This window comes from Schistocerca cancellata, chromosome 2 (genome assembly GCF_023864275.1).
Source record: "Schistocerca cancellata isolate TAMUIC-IGC-003103 chromosome 2, iqSchCanc2.1, whole genome shotgun sequence".
NCBI lineage: Eukaryota > Metazoa > Arthropoda > Insecta > Orthoptera > Acrididae > Schistocerca > Schistocerca cancellata.
The window spans coordinates 381,512,689-381,528,130 of NC_064627.1; the positions used below are offsets into that span (position 1 = coordinate 381,512,689).

Sequence of the window (15,442 nt, forward strand, 5' to 3'; positions counted from 1 at the left end):
AATAAATTTCAGGTAATTTTGGTCTGCTGAGTAAGAAAGTAATGTTTTTGCTACACTGACTCTACATTTGGAGATATAGGCAATCTAATTATACTGGAAATTAAATTGTAAAAAAGAGGAATATTTTTAAAATGTTTAAAGTTATCAAATGATTTCAAACAAATTGCTATAAATGATACAAATAATAATACCAAAATTAATCATAACCACAAAAACATATCATTAAGAAAAACATTCTGTATGGGATTTTCTAGTATGTTTTTGGTCCAGACATCGTCTGAAATTCATTGTCGCCAATTTGCATTGTGTGTCCCCTCTGCTTTGGCAATCGCCAGTTCTTTTGCTGCCAAATGAGTAAAACTCATCTCCTACTTTTAGTGTTTTGTTTCACGATTTCATTCCTTCAGTATTGTCTGCTTTAATTCGTCTACCTTCCAGTACCCTTTCTTACTTTTATTAATAACTATAACATATTTTCGAAAAATGTAGTCCATGTTGTTCATATCCTCTTCAAAGTCCCTTGCTGTCTCTGACAGAATTACAATGTCATTAAGGTTTTTATTTCTTCTCTCCTGACTGTAATTGCATTTCCAGGTTTCTCCTCACTTTCCTATAGTGCTTACTCCATGTGCAGTTGGATAACGTCAGGGATAAGCTTCAGCATTCACTCACATCCTTTTCAACCACTGCCCCCATGCATGTCCCTTGATCCTTACTACAGCAGTCTGTAAAAGCTGTAGGTAACATTTTGCCATCTGTATTTTATCCCTGCCGTCTTCAGAATTTCAAAGAGAACATTCCAGTCAACAGTGTAAAAATGTTTTGATTGTGATTCATTGTTGGTGCTGTTGTTCTACTATGGACAGCAGCAAAAGCCCAGTCTTGGGGAGCAGCATCTGTGGTGAGCAGTGCATAAACTGCAATGTATGCACGTGTGGCTATATAGTACAATGGTTTGTAGCCCTGGTATCAGTTTTCAGGACTCTGTAGCAGTAGTGTCTCCCTAAAAATGGCAGACAGGTGAATTGCAAAAATATAGTAATGTTTCCCCCTTCTGGTATCGGCAGCTAGAAAGAGTGTGCAGTTATTAATAACCTTTGTAAGAGGTGACTAAAGGACGTCTTGCACCAGTGAAACTTTTACAGTGACGACTTGGCCATTATTAGAACACTTGCCAGTTTTAGCTCATTTCACAACATTCCCTTCAAAATTTTTGTGCATAATTACTTACAGTCCCATTTTAGTGTTCCAACTCCACTTTTCTTAATCTCACAGAGGTGTGGGCCATTTGGGGAAGGACACCTTGCCTGGTGCCTAGTCTATCCACCACGTGCTGTGATCCTCTGCAAATGTTTGAACCCAAAATTCAGTGTGGTAGCCAGTCCATTGGGAGTGGGCAAGGGGGGGGGGGGGGTGTTGTATCCCCTCTGACAGTGGACAATGCAGCAGACTCTGGATAACGATTATTACCCCAGGTAGCCTTTGCTGTGGTGGGTGGCAGCCATGGGGAGAGCCTCTGATGGGAGTGGGTGGCACGAGGGTGGATGATCTGCAGTGAAATGGATCAAACTCGCCCAAATAATTGGCTGTGCTAGCACGGCTGTCTTGGTGGGTAGAAAGTAAGATTTTAATACAGACGCTTACAACCCCATGGCATTTCGGTCTCGTCATGCTGTGGGACAAGAGTCGGGCGAGGAGACAAGGAGGTTGACAGTTTGCCCAGTTCTTGGTATGCTCGAGAACTGATTGAGAATTGTTCGCAACAACAAAGCCACTGGTTTTTGTTGAAAATATTTAGGATCAGTTCAGAGATGTCGCAGCTACAGAGAGAATGAAGACTGGGTCTTCGTTGACCAAATATTGAATGCCAACCTATTGCCACCACTTCAGGTGTGTTGTAATTCAGGGAAATACCTGTTACCATCTCTCCTAACAACAGACTCAGTAGGATACAAGGTGTCATCTTCTACCATTGGGACTCACACTACAGATGAAGAATTACCCACTAACCAAGAGTGGTATGGAGTCAATTTTGTTCATTGCGTCCAGAGAGGATCTAAAGATAGTGACATGGGCACTGGAGCTGTCATCATAACCTTTGATGGAAATGTTTTACAGAGAACATCAGTCATTGTTTATAGGTGTGATAGAAGACTTCATTTTCCTACTGCTGTACTAATGAGGCTGCTCGTGGGACATCTAGTATGATAACGCATGAGGGGAGCTTTTGCGAACTGTTCTCTGTATGTGTAAACTGCCCAGAACACCATCCCCCTTGTTTGCCAATGTGTTCAATTTTCAGTGTAGAGAAGAAAATCCAAAAATATAAAAACTTGACTGCCTGTTTTATCAAGACTCCAAGGAAAAGTCTGAACAACTCCACCTAATCGATATGATGGCAAAATTGCAAACATTGTGTCAAAATTCAGTCCTAGTGTGATAAGACCTCAAACACCAACCCCTGGCCGTAGTCACAGGTCATTACCTATTTTTCAGGTGTGGGAGGGTACACTGGCTCCCTCGACCCCCACACGCACAACACTAGTGGTAATCACCCCATTGGTGCCCTCTTCCGGCATCATCAGAAAAGATGGCACACCTGCTGAGGTGCCCTCCTTCCAGGACGAAACAGACCAGCAGTCTACACCAACCAGTGACCAACAGAACATAGGTTGTGGGTTGTAGAAAAGAACAGTCCTCCTCTGCCCCAGAAGTCAAGACAGGAAAACCCCCCACAGATACTGAAACCTCATAGGGACAAGAGTAATATATCTAAAGTTAAACTACATTGTGCTGCTCTGGTCGATCTGGTCCCTGTTCCATGAGAGGTCGAGCCTGTGAATACAAATGAAGAACAGCACATTCAGGTGGAGTGCGACTCGGCAGCAAAGTAACTTGTATTTCCATTTCCCCATTGCTGCCTTCTCAGAACCCAGTCTGATGTTTCTGGTACCACCATCACTGGCTGAACGCCATCAGTTAATGGCTACTTTGTAATTGGCGTCACGCTTCAGGAGACACTGTTCTCAGAAACATAACTTCTTACCCATACAAATTACAAATCCTACTGTACTAATAGAGTTAACACTAAGGCAGCATTTAGAGGAGTCTGCGTGCTTTTCCTGAGCATTTGCTACTAATCGCTGTGTTAGAAGCAGTGGCTATTAATGTCCACCTGTCAGTTAGGGTAACAGTATCTAGTATCTATCTACCCAGATAAATCTACACGATATCACTATCTGGTGGAACACCTACCTCCATCTTTCCTCCTGGCAAACTTCAGTGCCCACAATCCCTTGTGGGGCTTCCATACCACATTCTAGAAGGGCTGCAGCCTGAACATCTCATCTTTAATCTTGTGGTCTGTTTTCGGCAAATCTCTGTAACATTTTACAATCACTACCTCTTTCTTAACCTATTGTGCAATGAAACATGGACCACATTGGTCAATTTGAAAAGCCAGTTACCAGGCTGTTATCTCCAAAGCAACTTTCATGGCCCATAACGAGGAGGATACCACAGGAGTGATACAGGATACTGTTGGCATGGTTATGCACACTATGGAAACAGTGATACCCTATTTTTAGGCTCTTCCCTAGTGATATTGGTGCCATAGTGCTCTGAAAAAATAGCTTCAGCTGTGGGATAGTATTGCAAGGCACTTTAAACACCACAAGCACCATCCTCGATGGAACATTTAATAGCATCCAAGAGAATTTGAGCAAAGGCTCTGTTTTTAATGAAGAAGAGAAAGTGTGGATGTTAGATTTGGTGTGTATCATCTGACAGGCTACAGACTGTATGTATGGACTGAACTATCCTGCATTTGGCCCCCAACCTCCTCTCATTCTAGGAGTTCCTGGTATGTATGTCAGGGGCAGTGCTTGTACTGATCAGTGTTGAATGTTTGGTGCACATCACCAGTATACCCACATGCATTGACTACCACCTTAATTTTCTGATCCAGAAACATTTGGTGGAGTGAAACTCCATCTTTCCATGTACAAGGCTTTGAATGGCGCACTGTTCCATTTAGTGAATGGGGGATCTGCAGCTCTTTAGCAGAATGTAGAGACACAGCCCCTGTCCCTCCCAGTGATGAGAGGATATTATTATTCCTACCTTGAAACTGGGAAAAGACACTCAGACTTTTACTAATTATCCATCAATCTCTAACAAATGGGCTGTACAAATTATTTGAAAGAATGGTCATACAACTGTGTTGTTGCCTGGAAGCTGGAGAACATATATCGATTTCAAAGCGGCTTTCTGGCATTCCAGTCCACAACAGACAAACTGATTTGTCTGGAATGTACAGTGAGGAATGTTTTCACACATCGCCAACACCTGATTGCTGTGTCCTTTGTCATGCAAAAGACTTAACCATACCACCTTGTGCTATCACATCCTGTCTATGCTGCGTGAGTAGGGCATTCCATTTTTACCCAGAATTTCTCTCTCTCTTCGCCTGCGAGGTCCCTGGTTTTGCCATCACTGTATGTGGATGACATTTGCTTATATTACAGCTCTGCACCATTGCACACCATAGATCGCTAACTTCCAGGGGCATACATCAAGAAAATAATTTGACCCTAAACCATCGATATAAATTTCCTCCCAGGAACTCCTGTTATGATGTTTTGTCGGCTCAGAACTATACCTCCGCACCCAGAACTTTACCTTAGTAACAACTTGTCTTAAGTCACTAAAACTTTCAAACTTTTAGGTCTTTTATTTGACAGTAAATTAAAGTGGTTACCACACACTAAATATCCTCGAGATTTCTCAGCAGTACCTCCTGGGATGAAGACCACACAGTTCTTCTGTGTGGTTTCCTTTACTTTCTTTCTTTTTTAAACAAATCTTTAATTTTATGCTGACTGGACTAAGGCTGTGTTGTCTGAGTCGGCAGCACTGTCGGTACTGAGTTTGAGAGACCCTGTCGACTTAGAGGTGTGTGGTTGTCAGCTGTAGGCTTCTGCACCAGCCCTTTAGACAGCCTCTTGTTGAAAGCCGATGTCCCACCACTGAGAGCCAAAAACTAACAGCACCTGGTCAACTATGGGATAACAATCTGTCGTATGTCTGCCCCACTCATATTACTCGACTCTCCTTTCACAATCAGAAATGGAAATGATCGCATGGCGTCAGTGGCTGGGAGTTCCGTAGCGGGAAGTTCGGCCGCTAAGTGCAAGTCTTATTGAGTGCGACGCCACATTGGGCGACTTGTGCATTGTTAGTGGGGATGAAATGATGACACAACCCCCAGTCCCTGAGGGGAGAAAATCTCCCACTCCAGACAGGAATTGAACCCGGCCCCCTGTGTGTGGCATTCCAACGTGCTGACCGTTCAACTAATGGGGCGGACCACAATTAGAAATTCAAGATGGTTTATGAATCACTCAGAAATGGATGACCAGCTGTGATATGACGGGAAGCTCTCTGCTAGGCATCCAACTGCCATCTTTTGTGTGTGTTCAGAGAGTTCCCTCTCGGTGCACTCGTGCCATGTAACCAAGTTCTATGATTCAAATGGACCTCTTTTGTAGTCCTAAGAAAAATGCTGATACCACCGTTCTCAGATGGCTGTTTCATTCATGTCTCCATGATTACCCAGATGTGGCATGCACCTACATGGACAGATCAAAAGTCTGTCATGGGGGTGGTTATGCTTTTGCACATGCTAGGAGGCACGAGAAGTACACTCTGCTGAGTGCATGCAGTGTATATACTGCAGAGTTTGTTGCCACAACATGGGCTCTGCCGTATATAAAAACTCTAATCATGAAGGACTTCCTGTTTTGTAGAAACTCTGAACTGCTTACAAGTAATAGTTAAGTGCTACCCAGAAATCCTTTTAGTCACCAGTGTCCTCCGCAGCTCCAGTACGACAGTAAGGCTCATCTGGACATAGAGCCACATGGGTATTCCAGGGAATTAACTTTCTAACAGATTAGCTAATAAAGCAACTATAGGTGACAAACTTGTACTCTGAGTAAGGGCTGCAGACTTAAGATTGTAACTGTGACATCACATTGGAACCCCTGGGGTATGGAATGGCAGGCTATCACAACCCTCAGTGACCTAATTGTGATCAAGGGGGATGGCATACTTTCTCCAGGTTTCTCAGAAAGATGTCATTGCACTATGCTGACAGTGTACCAGCCACGCCAGACTTATCCATGAGATCCTCCTACATGCAGCTGTGAAAGTTATCTCACAATAGCCCATATTCTTGCCAAGTGTGCCCTACTGGCTGATTTGAGACTAGCAATCAAACAGCCTACCTCAATACTTGAAGATAATGGGTTAGCAGCTATCAGATTCCTAAATTTCCTGAGGGGGGGGAAGCGAATTTTATAACAAAATTCACTTCATCTCCATGTTCAGTGTAAAGGGTGGTTATGAGAGATACCTCTCACTGTGACTTGCACTGAGTGACTTCAGGCTACGTTCTCTGTCAGCATTGTCATGCATTGTTTTAACCTTTTACATGCATATTTTATTTATTTAACTGTTTAAGCTAATTAGCTCTATTGTCTGTACAGTCTGCATTTTCTCATCCCATTTTTGTTGGTGCTGACTATGATGACCATTCTTGGTGTAACTTTCAGATACCAGCTATAGGTTTTAGCTGCCTGGGTTTTATCCCATTTTCAACCACAAGGTTGAATCGAATATGAATGGGATTTTTGTTCTTGAGTGTCAACAGTTTGTAGAACTGGACCCGCACATAAAGTACTGTTAGGTGGGGCCGTTAGGAGTGGGAAGAGCTGGCTGTTAAATACTTCCAATAGCTTAATCAGTAATGCTAACACTATCAGAGCAACAGGTGCACGAATGATTATAAAGTTTCTTGCTCATGAAGGAGTTCAAACAATGGAAATTTTCCAGATATTGACTGCACAGTCCAGTGATCAAACGTTTTCAAGGACACATGTGTTTGCCTGGCATAAAAAGTTAAAGAAAGGAAAAGAACACGTGAAAGATCAGCAACATTATCGCCGTTCTCAGACCAGCCTTACAGCTGAAAATGTTGGCATGGTGAGAGACGCGCTTGAAGCCGGTTAACAGCCGAGTATCAGAAATTGCAGAACAAGCTGGAATAAGTTATGGAAGCTGACAGGTAATCATCATAAATGACCTACAGTTCTGTAAAGCGTGTTCCAGATAGCTCCCTCTCCTTTTGACCGAAAATCAGAAGTGGAGACATTTGGGGGCACAAGAGAAGCTTACAGCAAGGTTTGCGAAAGAAGGTGATACATTTTTGAGTTGGATCATCACCTGCGATGAGACATGGGTCCACCACTACACTCATGGAATCCAAAAACATTACGGAGTTGCAGTGGAAAAGGGGAGGTCACCCTAGTGAAAGCCAAGAATCTGTCGGCTGGCAAGATTCTTTCAACAACTTTTGTCCACCAGGAAGGCATTTTGCACATTGAACTACTGTTAGTTGTTGAAGCTGAGGGATGCATATTGCCCAAAAGATGAGACCAACTGACTGGACAGGTCATCTCCCTCTGTGACAATGCCAGGCTCCATGCTGTAGCTCAAATGGTCTCCAGACTACAGGAAATGCACACCTCTCCCACTTTCATCCTTTTGCCCCCCTCTCACTTCTTTTCTTGATTGTTGGATACAGTCAAGCCCATTGAGACTTAAGTCTTTCACATAGCCATCTGTGCTTCTACAACTGTGTATTTCTTCTCTAACCATTCCTGCTTTGCCATTTTCAGTTTCTATCAGTTTTGTTTTCTTGGTTATCCCCATTCTCTTTTATCCACTTCATTATTAGATTTTATCCCTGTATCATTTGTATTTAGTCTCGTGTGTTATCAAAGGATTTCTACTGGGCTTTCACTTTCTGCCTATTTGATTCTATGTTTCCTTCATTATTTCATCTCTCAAAACTACGCATTTGTCTTCTGTTGTATTTCCTACCTGTTTGAGAAGGTGCCTTAGGCAACAATAGATAATCACTTTCAATTTATCATATCCAGTTTCCTTAATTTACTACCTTTTTGCAATTCTGTCAGCTTTAATCTGCAGTTCATAACCACGAAATTATGGTCAGTTTGCCTTTACCCCTGGGAATGTTTTGCGGCTTAGAACAGTGTTTTCAAATGTCTGACTTGTCATTACATAATCTTTCTGAAACCTTCCAGTTTTTTCCAGGTCTCTTCCACACATGTACAGCTGCCTGCCACAATATTTCCACCAAGTGTTATCACCTGCTCTTTATAAAATTATACCAGGAGGCTCCCTCTATATACTTTTCCCCCGGTCCATGTTCTCCTATGTTTCCTTCTCTTCTGTTTCCTGCTATTGAATTTCACAATTCAACTTTTTTCATGTCCAGTACCAACCTGAGTAATTTTGTTTCTTATCATAACTCTTTCAATCTCTTCATCTCTGAAGTTAGTAAACACATAAACAAGTATTATGTATTAATTGGTGGCTTTGCATCCATCTTGGCAAGAGATACGCATTCACTTTGCTGCTTATAAGAGTTTACCCACATTCTTAGTTTATTATTCATTATTAAACGTACTCCTGTGTTGCTCCAGTTTCATTTTGTGTTGATTGACCTGTTCATTCTACCACTGTACTTCACAAATTTCCATTATGTTTAACTCTAGCAAATCCATTTCATTTTAAATTCCCCAACTTACTTTCCTTATTAAGGGATCTAGGATTCATTGCTTGGGCCCATATAACACTAGTTTTTTTGCTTATGGCAACCTTGTCCTCAGTCTCCCGTTCTGGTCTCTGGGTGGGTCCAATACCGTATTTACTCGAATCTAAGCCGCACTTTTTTTCCGGTTTTTGTAATCCAAAAAACCGCCTGCGGCTTAGAATCGAGTGCAAAGCAAGCGGAAGTTCTGAAAAATGTTGATAGTTGCCGCCACAATTAACTTCTGCCGTCGAATGTATGTAGCGCTACACAGGCATCCTTTGTAGGCACAAACATAAATACTGGCGCCAAAACCTCTGCGTCAGTAAATAAAATTAAAAAAAAAAAATTTGGAAGACGAGCATTTTTCTTCGCCCGAGTTTCGACCACTGCATTTTCATACATTATCCAACGAAGTAAATACAAATTCCGTATTGTTCATCTTCGAATTTCAATGTACTACGAAAATCCGACTGGTAATACTGGGATTTTTGTCAATATGGCCAACTCTACGTTCTGAATTTTTTCCTACTTGTGAGAAGAGATGGTTGCTAATAGGAACCTGATGAAATGTGAATCACATGCAGTATTCTCTTCACCACAAGAATAATACGAATATAAACATTTTGCCATGTATTCTTTCGTGTTTGCTTCTATCTCATTTAAATCCTGTCTGCCAAATAAACTACGAAACTAATAGTGAGACAACAGCAAACGCGGAAGAATATACGTATCGTGTCATGTTTCTATTCGTATTACTCTTATGCCTAATAGTGATACAGTCAGAAATGAAGCACAGCAACTGACTAGATTTTTAAATCTAAGGTGACTAATTTCTGTGCAGAATTTGATGTACTAAAGAAGCGGCCGCAAAGATTTTCAAACGGAGAAAAATTTTCGCCAAACTTTCGTTCAGAACATGTTATATCATACGCAGTCTATTATTTGGTTCTTGTTGATCATTATCAAAGAAAGCAGCAGTGTAAGTAACAACAAATAGCAGTCTCTTGCCATTGTTTCGCTAATGTGACGATTCCTCTCTTTTTTTTAATTGTAGGCGGCGGTAGCGTGCACAAAAGCAAGCCATACCGCGGGCAGTGACAGGCCGTAAACACGCACTATCAGAATGCGACAAACAATGCATGACACAGTATAGTAATGCATTTTCAGCTTACAGTGACTGACGTAAACACCTATAACATTGAAAACGGCACTTATCAGATCAAAGCAAAATAAGCAATCGATTCAAACCAGACGAAGCACGTGAAAAAGGAAGGGTATCCGTATAAATACGGACGGAGCGCCTGACGCATAGCAATGGCTACCTGGTAAAGCTTAACTGCTAAGCTTTCGACTTGAACCAAACTACTGTAGCTGTATCGTCATTCATTCGACCTAAATTGTGTCTCATATTACAATGTACCAACTTTGTTTCGATTTGGAGGTGCGGCCTAAAACTTTTCTCTCCCCTTGAATTTCGAGTCTCAAATTTCAGGTGCGGCTTAGATTTGGGATTTTTTTTCCCCCTTATTTCGAGTCTCATATTTCAGGTGCGGCTTAGATTCGAGTGCGGCTTAGATTCGAGTAAATACGGTATTTTAGCTATGGAATGTTTTGCCAAAGAGGATGCTATCATTAAACTATCCAGAACAGCTGCATACCCTTTGGAAAATATAGGGGCTGTGGTTTCCCCTTGCTTCGAGCCATTTACAGTACCAACATAGCGAAGCTATAATGGTTAATGTTACAAGCCCAAATTGGACAGTTACCTAGATTGTTCCTATGCTGTTACCCAAAAGGTTCATCTTCAGGAACCATATGTTATTGTGACCCATCCAAAGATACACCTCTGTTGTGGTTCCACGTACAGTAAAACTGTTTGCATCTGTGATGCAAGCAAGTCACCTCAGTGTGGCAAAATTGACAGATTGCGGGAGGGTAAAAGTTGTGTAAATTCTACCGTATTAGATGTAATGGAGTTGAGTCTGAATTGTACTATTTGCTTGATAGATTTGACTGGGTAACCACCTTCTTTTAATAGTTACATTAATATCATCCATTCCTAGTAACTATATTTATCATGAGCATTTCTCCTTCTTGATGTCTTTGTTTATTCCACATGAATTTAAGAGGTATGTGTTAAGAACTCAGCAGCAGATATATACCTTTCAAACTTGCTGGAAAGCATTGATATTAGTCATGTCAACTTAATTCATGTTAAAGTATACATGTAAAGTTGCAAAGAGACAGTTGGGTGGCCAGTACGTACTTCTTGGAGGCTAAAGTTAAAGTAGGAAAAACTGTCCTATCTTTTGGAACTCTCTTCTTTCTCATGGGGAAAAGAGGAAGTTGTAATGAGGGACCAATCAGACCTCAAGTTTAGAGTGAACCACGTATTGTGAGGACAAGGAGAGGTAAGGATGATAGAGAGGTGACAAAGAGAGTATGGCACTTACAAATTAACTATCATTGATAACGTCCTCCTCTCTTCGTAACGTCCCCCTTTATCTTCATGTGTCCTTGTCCTCACAACAGGAGAGTTCCTTTCAGCATGCGATTTGCATGACAGTCCCTTCTTTCCAAGGTTCCACAACACATCCCTCACTCCTGCCTGCAGAAGGGACTAACAGATCAAAAAGTTAGGATAGGTGTTTTTTTTTTTTTTCTAATGTCTATTGGAAGTACTTGAAATTTTACCCCCAGAAGATTGATTTAATTCTAGCTAGCTATTCTGTCTCCTAGTTACTTCTAAGTTTTCTGTAGTGAATTGTATTTTGATACGATAATGTATAATTGATGCCATTTCTTAAAACTTCTCAAGGTTAGTGATTACAAATTATGGGTATGGTGCTCACAATAACACGGTTGTGGTAATTGTTATAACCTAAGGATCTCTATGCTTGTTTCCCATGAGCTTCATGTGTACATGCTTTAAGCATCTTGAAGAAACTAAAAATAAAGGGAATTTTATTATGTGGCCTGCATCACTATCCAGACACACTGGATGAAACAAATATGGAATGTAAATCGTAGACTCATTGTCATCCTTCATTACATTTTTTTTTTTTTCCCATGTGCACTTGCCTTCAAGCTGATAGCAGTATATGTGGGTACCACATATCCGAGTCACAAATGAAGAGCCTGATCATGTCCCTCAGTAGTCCAGTCTGTCGGTAATCCGGTGCTCATCCAGAAACATGTGCACAATGAATTATCATATTCAACAATGGTTAGTTAAACAATGCATTATATACCGTATTTGAAATTGTAGCTTCCTTTACAGTTCGGAATCATGTCTTCTAAAAGGAAACACGTTACGCTAGACCTCAAGCAGAAACTCGAAATTTTAGATAAGTTAAATTGAAGTTCTTCGCGGAAAGCCATTGCTGCTGAGTCCAATGTTGGACGAGCAACTATTTATGACATCAAACAGAAAGATGTTATTTGGCAGTACTCTAGACAAATGGGTAGAGTTGGGAAAATGGAAGATTATGTGAAAGAGTGAGAATGAAAAACTGGACGTAGCTGTTATAGATGGTTCATAGAACAATGCAATAAAGGAATTCCAGTCAGTGGCCTGATTATAAAGGAAAAAGCAGCTGCATTTAACAAACAACTTGGCGGTAGTAAGTTGTTTGCAGTGAGCGAAGGTTGGCTATCAAACTGGAAAAAACGACATGGCATTCGGCAGCTGACAGTCATAGGGGAAAGTCGCTCAACTGACGATAAGGATGCTGAGTCCGTAAGCAAGAAACGGAAGATAATAGAGGAAGATGATTTAACTACCGATGCCTTGTATAATGCTGATGAGACAGGACTCTTTTAAAAGAGAATGAGAAGGAAGCCTGTGGTTACAAGCAACAGAATCAGCGCGTAACATTAGTGGTGTGTTGTAATGCAAATGGGAGTCATAAACTACCGCTTATGGTGACTGGAAAATCCAAACATTCACAAAATCTAAACATCCTCATTGTTTTCAACACTCTGACATGAGTACTCTACCAGTGCAGTATTCCGCTCAGAAGAAAGCGTGGATGGACAGACAAATATTCTCTCAGTGGTTTATGAAACGTTTGTACCAGCAGTGAGAAAAGAGCTAAAGAAGAAAGAGCTTCCACTGAAAGCTATCCTTATAATTGACACTGCTCCCAGTTATCCTTCAGATGTTTCTCTTAAAGTCCGATGGTATACAAGCACTCTTTCTCCCACTCAATGTGGAAGCCCTAATTCAGCCCATGGACCAGGGAATTTCGGAATCAATTAAACGTCAGTATCGACATTCACTTCTCGTCGCCTTGTTGAACGAAAGTGAAAAAGACTCTATTGAGACTATGCTGAAGATGTGGAAAGCAATTAACATATGTGATGTTTTCCACGCAGCCGAAGCATGGGATAAAATGGAGAATGCTACCATAATGAAGAGCTGGAGAAAATTGTGGCCATCCGTTGATGCCGAGTTGGATCCAGTAGTGAGCGACGGCAATGTGCCAGTTGATATGGAATTATCAAATACTTTATACACGGACATGTTCCACAACCTTCCAGGAGGAGGAAAAATTGATGATGATGAAGTTACTAAGTAGCTGAATGAGGATACTGTGATACGGACAAAACTTTAAGAGATGTAGAAATAAGTGTGCAAGAAATTAATGATGAAAGTTATGAAGAAGAGGACACAGGAGGAGAGAGCATGAATATTTCTCACACTGCTGGTGCCGAAGCTGCTGAGGTCTTCCTGGAGTACATTCTGCAACAACCAGATACATGCAGTACCAATGTAATGCTTGTAAAGCGGTTGCGTGATAAAGCGTGCCATTGTCGCGTATCATCGTTGCAACAGTTAAAAATTGGGGACATGTTTGATACGAAGTGATACGACTGTATAATTATGTACAGTATACACTCAAGGACTAAGTTTTCTTTGAGAATTAATATATTTGTGGATTTTATAAAGTATATCCTTTATGTTTCAAAATTGTATCCTTCAGTTTAATAAAGTACAGTACGCTATATCCCCAATGTTTTCAAGATAAATAAAAAACAAAATAAATGAATAAAATAAATTTCAGACACTCAGTAATCCGGCACTTCCGCTAATCTGGCACCCATATGTGCCAGGAACGGCCAGATTAGCGAGAGTCTAGTGTAATGGAACATTAGTGATGTCTTCAAGAAAAGTAGGACAATAATTCTTAATTCATTGGTATATTAAAAAATAAGACATGTTTGGTTGGAAATTAAAATTCCTATAGCGGAAGTAAAGAATGTGTCCACTATAAATTATAAGTATATCTGACTGCACTTGGATAGTGCATCTGGCAATTAAAAAGTGGGGTGTCCAGGTTTGGATACGAACAATTATGAAAAGGTTAGATTGCTACTCACTGTAAAGGCAACATGTTGAGTTGCAGACATGCACTCCTTTCACAGCGGGCTCCACTTTTTCAAATTCCACCAGTCTCTGTCCTTCACAAACCTGATACTGCAAAAACATATCTCTGTGGCACATCTGTTGCCTCCACAAGATAATGCTACTGTGCAGTCCCTACTACAAATTGTCCGACTCCTCCACCTGTAAACTCTGCTGGAGGGATCCTATCACAGAAGTCCAATATAACCTCTAACGCCTGCTTAGAGCTGTAGGCCCTTCCCAGAACTTCTCCCCTGAATCCATTTCCCTATTCACCCCCATGACTCGCTGCACACCCACCTACATGCTCCCGAAAATCCACAAACTTAACTGTCATGGACCCTCCCTTGTAGCTAGTTGTGTCCCCACTGAAAGGATTTTCTACTTTCAAACACTGGTTTGGATTGTTATATTTGTAAGCAGTATAAGAAAAAGTTTCGTTAGATTTAAATTCAACACTATTAAAAAAACTTGATATGCTGCTTGTGTTTTAGGGAGATAGCAGAAGATGAAGTTTCCCACCTGTTTGCTGAGTCTGATGACAATGAGGATGGTATTTTATCATTTGATGAAATAATTAACCACCATGAAACATTTGTTGGTAGTGAAGTTACTGATTACGGTGATCACCTGCATAACATTCATGTCTTTCAAGATGAACTTTGATCTTCCTGTTTTGTGCCACAATAATATTTATTCTTAGTATTTATTGTTTTTTTTTAATGTGTGTAAATAAATGAATGACAGAGTGGATTTTTTTATTGTCATTTGTAAATTGCCACAAAAATTATGAACAGAAGATGCAACAAATATTGTTACACTAATTTTCTGGGTAACATTCTTTGTACTGAGCAAACACCTTATTCCTTTGTTAGTATGTTACTATTGAAAGTTATGCCTGAAAGAAATTAGGGAACTGAATACAAGCATCTGTGTCAACAGTAATATCGGTCTAATATTTTTGATAAATTTACTATTTGTTTTGAGAAAATGAAGTGTGTTTTTAGCAAGCAAACAGCATAAGTATAACAAAATTTGGAATTTGTTTTACTTGTGTCATTTTTTTTTCTTAATGAATTGTTGTTACTAGTGCATTTTCAGAATGCAGAATTTTCTCACTGCTTGTTGATCCAACAGACATGAATAAACATGCTTCTCATTATATTATGAATATATTGTAACAAACATTAAAATGAAACAAAAACACTACCATTTTTTTGAAGCTTACATTATTGTAGTGTGTTAAAAATAAGAAAGGAAATAACCCATGCATGTGTGTCACTCATGCCTCATCAACAACAGAAATGTAAGAAGACTTTTAAGGCAGTTGTGAAAAAAAAAAAATAAAAAAGAAA

General features: G+C 40.4%; 1 protein-coding gene across 1 annotated transcript in view; it reads left to right on the forward strand.

The window, feature by feature from the left end:
* LOC126161783 (reticulocalbin-2) overlaps positions 1-15,442 on the forward strand; it is a 54,092-nt gene extending 38,650 nt beyond the window's left edge. The window contains exon 6 of the mRNA XM_049917856.1: positions 14,582-15,442. Coding sequence (XP_049773813.1) covers positions 14,582-14,753 — 172 coding nt within the window. The 3' untranslated portion in view covers positions 14,754-15,442. The remainder of the gene's footprint in view (positions 1-14,581) is intronic.